Source organism: Lactuca serriola, chromosome 7 (assembly GCF_051521515.1).
Source record: "Lactuca serriola cultivar US96UC23 chromosome 7, Lser_US96UC23_V15, whole genome shotgun sequence".
Lineage (NCBI taxonomy): Eukaryota > Viridiplantae > Streptophyta > Magnoliopsida > Asterales > Asteraceae > Lactuca > Lactuca serriola.
The window spans coordinates 18,329,322-18,340,335 of record NC_136414.1 but is presented as its reverse complement, the minus strand read 5'-3'; the positions used below and the strand labels follow the sequence as shown (position 1 = coordinate 18,340,335).

At 36.2% G+C, this 11,014-nt stretch overlaps 1 protein-coding gene across 1 annotated transcript; it reads right to left on the bottom strand.

The window, feature by feature from the left end:
* Nucleotides 1–3,273: 3,273 nt before the first annotated feature.
* Nucleotides 3,274–5,902, bottom strand: HT1 (Protein kinase superfamily protein). The gene is made up of 3 exons (XM_079010739.1): nucleotides 4,929–5,902; nucleotides 3,790–4,245; nucleotides 3,274–3,667 (listed from the first exon to the last, which is right to left on the bottom strand). The coding sequence occupies exons 1-3, from the start codon at nucleotides 5,343–5,345 to the stop codon at nucleotides 3,416–3,418; spliced, it is 1,125 nt and encodes a 374-aa protein (XP_078866865.1). The 5' UTR covers nucleotides 5,346–5,902; the 3' UTR covers nucleotides 3,274–3,415.
* Between the last annotated feature and the right edge of the window lie 5,112 nt (nucleotides 5,903–11,014).

Sequence of the window (11,014 nt, the reverse complement as noted above, 5' to 3'; positions counted from 1 at the left end):
TGGTCCTCCTGTGGTGGCTAGTGGTCACCGGTAAAACCCCAAATTAGGAAAAAAAAACTTGAGAAATCAAAAACCTTACCTACTGTTGGTGGTGAAGGAGACTGGCCAGAAGGAGATGGTCATCGTCGGTAGTCCTCTGGTGATAGCCTTACTGGGAAACAAAGAAAAAACTGAAATAATTCGCCAAAACATCAAAATCCAATCTTAAAAATAGTGAAATTAGAAAATGAGGAGTGGTCTAGAACTTACCGACGGTCGTTGGTGAAGGAGAGTGGCCGGAGGGCGTGTCGTCAGTGTCGATCGTTTGTGAGAGATCGAGAGAGAAAACTTGTTGGGTGCAGCACTGCAAATGAACTCGACTGATCCCTCTTATTGAGGTTAAACCCAATATTTTAAAAACATGGTTCGAACTGACAACCGGTTGGATCAGGAACCGGAAAAGGGAGCGGTTCAACTAACATCAGTCTTATGTCTATTTCTAAGCCGAGATGAACCGACTGGTTTTTACAAAAATCATGTTGAACCAGTTAAATTAAATAAAAACACATGGAAATGAATCATTTTCATAACAAACTTTGGGTTTTTTTTTCATATCTATTTAGATTTTTTTAATAAAAACACATACTATATGTTATAAAGCTTTTTTTATTAATGCATTTGTATTCATCTAAAACTATATTTTGTTTCCATATTATACTTTATTTTATTTTTGACTTATGTGGATTGATATAAAACCTACGGTTATGTGTTTTTAATGTATTTTGATTGATCTTCAATTTGTATTTATGTGTATTTTTAAATTTCAAATTTGTGGATATCTATGTGTATAGGAAAATAGGAAAAAATGAAAAGTATAAAAACCAGTTGAACCGATGGCCGAACCGGTTAAACCGGAAATAGGTCTCTATACCGGTTCAACTAAAAAACTGGTTTTTAAAACATTAGTTAAACCCTACCCCGACGATACGTCGTAGGTATTTGGTTAAAGAAAACTACGTCGTATTGTATTTCTGACAAATAAAAAAAATAATTAAAAATTATCTGTGCCGACGACTTATCGTCGGGATAGAGTTCATGCGGATTGCCACATTTTATGCTAACAACTTGTCGTCAGGATAGCTTTCCCAAAACGACATCGTTTCTCTTTTCTGCACCACGCAATATAAATAAATAGAAATAATAATTTACGCAACGTCGCAACCTATACCGACGACGTGTCGTCGGCATAAGTTTTAAGAAAACCACCTAGATACTTTTCGTTGATATGATGACGACAAGTAGTCGACATAGATACCTATGCCAAACAAAGTTGGTAAACCCTGTACCAACGACTTGTCGTTGACATAGCTCCGGTCAGCATAGATGTCGTCGGCACATCGTACAATTCTTGTAGTGCGAGAAAAGAATCAATTTCTCAGTGGCCTTATTTTTCAAGTGTTTACTCGTTATTGTATGTTTTGTATTAGATGTTTGAGTTGTTAGCAAACTACGAATCCTTATGGAAGTCTCGAGAAAATGTCATATGTGTTTAAGTGGGAATGAGTTGTTGCTAATTTGGGTGGTTCCTACTCCCGGAAGTTCTCAAACATATGAAGTAAATACACATGGACAATCTAGTCCAATTTAAAAGTTCACACCAAAGCAGTCATTTAGTCTACTGATTAACTATTCCATTTAAAAGTCTCTTTAATTCTCAAAATGTCTTTCTGTTCCTATTTAGATTGGTCCAAAATCTAACTGCGCCTCTATATTCGACAATGAGCTCAGGCTCTAGTGAATACCTGCTGTGATAAAGAAAATTGACAATGAAATCTAACTGCCCCTCTATATTCGACAATGAGCTCAGGCCCTAGAGAAGATGAAAGCTGCATTAAAGAAAATTGACAACGAAAGAAAGAGGTTGCAAAATGAAGGTCCTCGCTGCAAAATGTTGAAAAAACGGTGTTGTTTGAGTGTCAAAATGGGGTATAAATTTGGTGGTTATTGGATGGAAAATGCTTAAATTTTGCTTATTTCTTGAAAAAACTTAAAAAATTAGTAGTTTTGTTTTTTTCTCCAAAATTAAAACAGCATATCTTAAGGTTACAACCACGAATGAGTTCACTTTTATTTAATCAACCTGAGGTCAAAATAACGGGTATAAAAGTGATACAGGAACTAATATAATAGTCAAAATTAAATAGTTCACTTGAAAGAAAGAATACCAAAGATAAAAAGGGGAACAGTAAACTAAGGCCTAAATACTTGTATACCTTCGACGAAGGCCATCGTGGTCTACGTGGCCACAATTTTTTTTAGTGCACACCATCCTGGCCATTCGTGGTCGTGCTCCCTCGTGTTGCCGACAACGAACATAAACGGCCAATCACATCTCGTTTTCCTTTCTTGACCACTCAACCGTAAAATTTTAATTTTTTTTAATCTAAAAGCATTACCTATATATAAACACATCAATTTAACAACCTATTCACTTTAAAAAACCATGACTCTCAAAATACATAGTTGGTCGGAAGAGGAAGAAGAAAAGTTAGTAACGACATGAGAGACGGTTCTAAAAGACTCAGATAGTCGAACTTCCAGGGATTTTTGGGTTATAGTTGGAAACGTTTTCCATGATTTAATGGGTTGTTACAGTCGTAATCTTGATGCAATATGTTCTAAGTTTCGCTTTATGAGGGTAACATGTCGCGAGTTCAACGGATTTATAACTATGTTATAAACAACACACACGAAGATAATCCGGTTGCAGTGGCTATACATCAATATGCAAAAATAAACCACGTTTAAACACTTTAAAACTTGGCAAAAATTTAAAGAGACCCCGTGGCAGGATAATAAAAAAATGGGGTTTAAAAACTAGTTTAAGTTGTTTTTGTGTTTGCATTTTAACGTTTTTTTTCTATTTTATTTTAGTTGTTTTTTTTAAAAAAAATTATGTAATGTTTTTTTTAGTTGAATAAAAAACTAGTTTAAAAAGTATGTTTTTATTGTATTTAGATTTTGTATATATATTTTTTAATTAAATTTAATTAAGAAAAATAGGCAGAATAATGTGGTAGTGGTTGATATTCCAAAGGCTTAGTGATAATTAATGGCAATGATGTGACACCAATGACCCACCACTATAATCGTTCGAGGTGTGTAACGACCCTTTTTTCTAATAATGTTAGCATGTATTGGGGTACATTCAAATTAAGTTAATGAAGCATTTGAAACCCTCTAATTATATACTAAACCGGCACTATATTCATTAACTCACTAAAAATAAAAGAGTCACAAAAGTCATGCATGAACTTTTCTATATATACCAATCATAAAAAATAATGTTACCTACTTAATTAATTAAATTAGTATTTCGAAATAGAATTGAACCGAAAAAGAAATAATAAAAAAAAAAGATTAACATTTTAACGACTTAAGCATGTACAGGTATCGAATTTGAGCTCATAGCCACACAACATTTCAAACGATCCAGTATCATGTTTTTGGTGATGAGTCCGGAGTGAAGAGTGAGTGGAAGCCCTTCCCTCACACATTCATCGTATTTCTCCAAAGCCTGAACGATCTCTGTGAAATCTGGTCGCTTTGATGGTTCTGCTGCCCAACATCGCTTGATCAGGTGTGCAAGGGCCGGTTGGCAGCTTGCAGGGAGTGGTGGTCGTTCATTCTGTCAAATGCATGCCCAAATAAAAGAGCAAGAAAGTGATCAATTAATTCTTCCAAAAACAAGATGAAGATCTAATTAATTAATTTGTAGTTGTGGTATGTAATTTAATTTATAAGGCTAACCTTTTCGGCTACAGCAAATGCAGCTTGTACAGGAGTCATCCCTTGAAACGGGAGCAAAGCAGTTATGAGCTCCCATAATACGATCCCAAAGCTATACACATCAACTTTTCGAGTATAAGCTTTCTCCTTGACCATTTCAGGAGCCATCCAACGATAAGTCCCCATATTTCCTTTTGATTCTTGTGTTTGTGTCTCAAGGCATGAGGTCCCAAAATCAGCCACCTTCACTCTCATTTCGTCGTTAAGGAGCAGGTTGTTTGACTTTAGGTCTCGATGAACTACCCCTTGAGAATGAAGATACTCCATTCCCCTTGATATGTCTAGGGCAAGCCTCAATACAGTCTCCGTTGAGAGCGAGTATGGTTCTTTCTTGTTTAAGTACATCCTTAGTGTCCCTTGTGACATGTACTCCATTATGATACAATATACTGGAGGCTTTTTACAAGCTGCGATGAACTGTAGAGAAAGAACGGGCAATCGTTACAAGCTGCACACAAAACTTTGGAGATCACCAACTTAACGACATTCATAACTGGTATCAATTAAGGGATGAAATGAAGTATGTATTTTATATATGTACCCAATTAACGTTCTTCAATTCTTTCAAATACTTGTTATTCGTTTAATTGAAATAATAAAGTTTCAATCTTTGCAAGATAAATATACTTTCCATGGTTTAAATCCTTTATTTTGATTCTTCATAGATATAACGAGATGAACATGTTCAAACCCGTGACTCTAAAAATGATATAGTCAAATATATATGTGGACAATTTAATTGGATTAGACTCCTATAGTCACGAACATATATAACCATCAATTTTAATTTGTGTGAAACAAACTAATTAGTCGGGTATCTATAAATCGAACCAAACTAGGGTATTCGAACTCGATATGGTTAATTTCATGGGTTTGTGTCTTTTAACTTAATTACGTTCCTAAGACAATCTTGTTGTGGATTTGCACGTGTACATATATTGTTTTAAAAAACACGGATCATTGTTCGGTGTGAACATTGAACCATAATATAGCATCGATGTTTCAAACTTGTTAGAGAATGATACTTATGGATGATTGTAAATTGTAAACAACTCAGTTAGGGTTATAGAAGATTTGGAAAACCAGCCTAAAGTATTTACCTGCACTATGTTGGGATGATAGAGTCTAGAAAGCAAAGAAACTTCTGATTTGAACTGTTGTTCAAGCATGATTCTTGTTTCTTCTTTATGAGTTGGGATCCTCACCATTTTCACAGCCACAGCTCTTTGCTTGTAAATCCCTCTGTAAATCCTACTATGAGCACCAGAAGCAAACTTATTGCCAATGAATAGCTGTGAAAGATCAGCTGTCCATTCTTCTTGATCTTCCTTAGCCACTTCCCATGTCTCCACGTTTTCCGAATCCAAAATCATTGACCATGATTCAAGACTGTCAAATCTTTTTCTCTCCATGTTTTCCATCTCAGTTTTCCACGGGGATTTTGATGAAGAAGATGGGTATGAAATGGGTTTCTCCTTTTTCTTGAATCTAAAAGGATTGAAACAAGAAATACCCATTGCAAAAAGAAAAACAAAAGAAAAAACAAAAAAAGTCTTTTCGTCCCAAACTAGTTGGAGTAGGCTAAAAACGAACCTGATTCGTGATTACAGTGACTTTTCTCATGAACAACAAAATTAAGAAAAGCAAATAAGGGGTCTTTCTGTTTGATCAAGTGGGGATGTGGATTGAATTTTGAGGGAATGCATGGTGAAATTCAAAAACGAAGACATGGGTATTGCACAAAAATGTGGAGATGAGATGGAAACGGAATTTCTTCGATGGACAAAAACAATGAAAGATGAAGGGAGAAACCATCATCAAAACTTGAATAAGAGGGAGAAGAAGCCTATAAAATGATGGTTTCTTTTCCCATTTAACAAAAGGAACATTGTTTTCAGAAAAGTACCTGCAATAAAGGAAAAGGAGAAGAGCTCATGAAACCCTAATGAATATATAGGTAAAAGGAAAAGGAAATATTCACAAGGGTTTTGTAGGGTTTATAGTCCGGAAAAAGAAATATCACACATAACTTAAACGGGACTTTATAAATGCATTCATAGTTGTAACGTACAAACATCTTATAATACTGTTAACTGTTTCTAACCATGGAAAGACTCGTCACGTCGGCTCCGTTTCTTAATTTATACATTCATTTTCTTTTGCAGGTCCCACAAAAATTGCAAGTAAATAAACAGACAAAGACCCATAGAACTTTCTCAAGAAAGCCTATACGTACGTCTTATGTTAAACTTCATGATTAGTGTTAGTCAGTGATTCATCTGGTATATATGGTACAGATAAACTACAATATCACCGTTTTCTTGATAGGATTAGAGGTTCAAAAGTTTTAATCGTAGGAAGATTAAAGAGATGACTTTTGTTTGTGGGATGCCCATGTAACTTTATGAGTAGATTATCATGATGGTCAAGAAAAGTATGTATTTTTTCAAGAGGATGGAGTGAGAGTCTCGTGAATTCCTGGTTCATAGAAAAGGTAAAAAGAGTAGCCAAAAAGATAAGAGAAATTTCTCTACGACTCTCCTTTTTCCTCTTGTTATCATTCAATGCTTTTGCCCTTGGCTTTTGAGTGTGTCAAGTCACATTCATAGATCAAGTCATTTGGGGATTTCGTTTTCACTCGATAATACGTTAATGCTTCTAAATTCACTAAAATCTAACTATAAATTAGGGAGTTTTGTACATAGGAAGAATTATAGTGTACATAGTACAAAAGTTACTATATTTTAATTTTAATTTTTAATTTTTTTCGATTTTTAAAATTATTATTGTTTGTTCTAAATCGAATATTACATATTCCAATTTTATCCAATGTTGACCAAATAATCATACCTAGTAACCCCTTGACATGTTTTTTTTTTTCATTTAACCATCGTTGATGTGGAACTATTAGGGATGAGCATATGCGAGTACCCACCTGGTACACACCTCTAGGGCTGGCAAAATTGTACTACAGAAAATCAACCAACATGTTACCAACCGAACCAAGAAAGTTGGTAGTCAATACATTTGGTAGCCAACATGTTTGGTTGGTAGTACCGTACCAATTGATCAATGTTGGTACGGTAATGGTACAAAAATTTGAATACTACGGTAATACCGTACCAACCAATTCATATATATATATATATATATATATATATATATATATATATATATATATATCAACCAAATTGTATATTTCAACTATTAATTGTGTTTAGTGTTTACAGTTTTAATAACATTATATTAGTCATTTGATTGTATTAGTCAATAGTTATTACCACGTTAAAGCACAAAATTAAAACGTTACTTTAACATTACTTTAGTATAATTCTTTTATAAACAAAAAGAACTATGTAACTAATTTCTATACTAAACATCAAAATCCCGATGTTTTTGCTTTAGTAGAATTCTTTTGTAAACAAAAAGAACTGCATAACTAATTTCTATACTAAACATCAAAATCTCGATGTTTTTGCTTATTTTTAAATCTTACAATAGAAAATTAAAAGAAGTTGGTATATATCATTACCAATTTGTACCAACCAAACATATTGGTAGCCAAATAAATTGGTACCAAGTATACTTGGTACGGTACCGGTAGAAATTTTTTTATACCAATTATAGTTGGTACAGTACACGGTTTAGAGAAAAATAAATTGGTACCGTACCAATTCCACCCCTACTCACCTCATTTGGCGAGAACTGGAACCGGAACCGGCGGTTACTAGAAAGTTAGAACCGGAACTAGAACTGCTCTTGTAGGGATGAGCATCGGAGCCGGGTACCCGCTTTTGGAACCGGAACTGCCTTAGAACTACCGGTTTTTGGATCTGGAACCGCCTTAAGCGATTCCGGTTTTGGTTCTCGTTTTTTCGGAATCGCTACCCGTTGGGTACCCACCGAAACCGGTTTATATATATAATTTCATATAAATATATGTGTTACTTAGACCGGTTTAGAATATATTGGTCCGATTTTGTCGGTCTTTGGTCCGAATTGATTTGATTTGGATCGAACTAAATTGCGGTTTTATCGACAAAAGTTAACAAAATTAATGTAACCGGGTTACCCACTCCCGGAACCGGAACAGCCGGTTACGGGACTAGTTCCAAACATTAAAAACTGCATAGAGCAGTTCCAGTTCCTCTTCTAACATTCTAGGAACCGCCGGTTCCGGTTCCGGTTTCGGTTCTTGTCAAATGAGGTGGGTATCCGCCTATGCTCATCCCTATGCTCTAGGTAGTTCTTAAATTTTTGGAACCAGTACTGGAACCGGCGATTCCAATTACAGGAGCGGGTAACCCGGTTACGTTAATTTTGTTAACTTTTGTCGATAAAACCGCAACTTAGTTCAATCGAAATCGAATCAATTCAGACCAAAGAGGGACATAATCGGACCGATATATTCTAAACTGGTCTAAGTAACACACACATATTTATATGAAATATATATATATATATATATATATATATATATATATATATATATATATATATATATATAAACTGGTTTGCGAAAAATGAGAACCGAAACCGCTTAAGGGAGTTCCAGTTCCAGAACCGGCAGTTCCGAGACGGTTCCGGTTCCAAAAGCAGATACCCGGTTTCGATGCTCATCCCTAAGAACAATAAGTCATACATGGAGCATAAAACAAAGGAATTATAACCATACCCTCGTATATCTTAGTGTTCATGCATTTTTTTTACTTTGCTTACTGTTATTTGATCGATTAAAACATTCTTACACATTCAGTTGGTTGTTTACTTAGTGTTATAATCACAATCTTACTAAAATTCCAAGATATTATGTGGTATTTTGACACCTTTTTGAATACCTTAAGGCTTATTCTATAAATTCACAAATTTCACAATTTTAACATTATTTTTGTCACAATCATTAAAAACACACTTATTTATATTTCAAAACAAGTCAACATTATTAAACAATTTTCTGAATATCATAGTTTTATTCCTAGGATCTTGGGCACAACCAAAAACTTTAACATATTTTAAGATCTTAAGCATTTTACAATTTAACATTTTATTTAACATCACACCACACTTACTAATTTGCTTACTGAATTAGATTATCAATTTTTGACCAAAACAATTTGGCGCCATCCGTGAGACAAGTGGTGTTATTATATTTTTTCTTGAGATTATTTAAAAATCTTTTTTATAATTTTTAATCACTTACACCTTTTTGCACCACACATATATACTTTACCAAAATCCACTTCTAACACTGTTCCATCCCTTTCTGTTGGCCAAAATCTACCACCACCTCCCGTTGTTAACCCACAAAGGAGAAGCATCAATGTCCCCAGAAGAACTATCTCTACATCTTCATTAGTCCAATATCCAAGAGTGACAACCCAAGAAACACCGGTTATTGTAACAGCCCGGATTCCCAGGTATTATTCATTTATTCTTTTTTGGTAATTTGTGAGGAGACTCGGCGAGTTGGAGCCTAGACTCGCCGAGTATGATCGCGGATTTGGACGCGGGTTCGCGTCCGGACTCGGCGAGTCCAAGAGTGGACTCGGCGAGTCCATGCTGTTTAATGAAACCCTAATTTCTCGGGTTTGAGGCATATTTAAAGGGCCTTATGGCCCTCATTTGCACTCATCAGTCCCCAGAGTGAAACCCTAGAGCAATTGAGTGATTCAAGTGAGGGAAGGAGCCATTATTGATCTTGGAGTTGTTGTCTAGAAAGGAAAGAGGAGATCTAACCAAGAGGAAGCAAGAGAGGGGTGGATTCTTGAAGATTTGAGGTCCAGAACATCACAACTGAGGTACAATCTCGAATCATTCTCTGTTATTGTGATGTTCATGTAGATTTAGGGCTTTTGAACCCATTTGTGGCTAGATCTAGTGTCCTCATGGTCCCTTAGCGACTTAAGGTCCTGGATCTGGACCCATAGAGGTCCAGAGCACCTATTTACCAAAGCTTTATATGCATCCATGGAGGTATTGGCTTGGGATCAAAGTATTTGAGGCTAAAACACCATTCATGAGCTATTCAATGCTTGATGAGCATCAAGACTTGAACTTTACGTGGTCAATAAGCTTAAGGAGACTGGATCTATAAGTTAGTGAAGCGGATCTGACCTCAAAAGGTCATTTGGGGTTGTGCATGGAATGCACTCGCCGAGTCCATTCCCAGACTCAACGAGTTGGTGCGGGTTGTTCAGTGATTACGAACCAGGGGTGGAGTAACCGAGTCGGGTGAGTGACTCGGTGAGTCGGAAGAGATTCAGAGGGATCGGGTTCCCGTAGGGACTCGGCGAGTCCACGCCAGACTCGGCGAGTCGGGTCAACCGTTGACCGTTGACCAGAGTTGACCACTGTTGACTTGATAGGGGTAGTCAACCTTAGTTGAGAAAGTGTTAATTAGAGATCTATGGTGTTATAAGAGGATTATAGATCGGAGGATCGAGCGCGAGTGATTTCCGGGATTTGCGAGTTATCGAGATACGCGAGGTGAGTCTTCTCACTCTACGTTACCTTGAGTGGTAGTATTGTGTGACCGGAAGGTCGTATGTGCTTACATTAAGTATTATGTTATCCTATTGTATGTGACATGCTATGCATTATGTCTTTGTGATTTATGCTATGCGGAGTTTACAGACCGGACCGGAGGGTCCAACGATTCATGAGCCGGAAGGCACAAGCAGACCGGACCGAAGGGTCCCACGAGCTTAGGACCAGAGGGTCCACAGAGTTGAGGAACTGGAGGGTCCCACTGAGACACATTGACCAGAGGGTCAAACCGAGTTATAGCCTCGAGTGGCTAATGTGTGTTGTATGTGGTATTTTGGGGAACTCACTAAACTTCGTGCTTACAGTGTTTTGTGTTGTGTGTTTCAGGTTATTACAGTATCATGGGAAGGCACTGGCTCGATTGTACACACCAGAGAAAGAGTCATGTTTTGAGGATCCTGGTTTATCATACAAGTGGAAATGGAGTTATTTTTTTGTAATTCGATTATGAATGAGATTTTAAACAAAGTGTTTTTAAGAATTAAACGATTATTTTAAATGAAAAATTGTTTTGAAATTTTCGGCGTTACAAGTTGGTATCAGAGCCTTGGTTTGAGGGATTCGGATGCGCCTTCGGGTAAATCTGGACTCAAACTGAGGAAGTAAGAAAATTTTTCAAAGAAATAATTTTCTAAAGCGA

Coding starts and splice junctions, on each gene's coding strand:
- HT1 (XM_079010739.1), bottom strand. CDS start 5,345: ATGGGTATTTCTTGTTTCAATCCTTTTAGATTCAAGAAAAAGGAGAAA. Junction 4,246..4,928: donor ATCATCCCAACATAGTGCAG/GTAAATACTTTA, acceptor CTTTCTCTACAG/TTCATCGCAGCTTGTAAAAA. Junction 3,668..3,789: donor CATTTGCTGTAGCCGAAAAG/GTTAGCCTTATA, acceptor TGCATTTGACAG/AATGAACGACCACCACTCCC.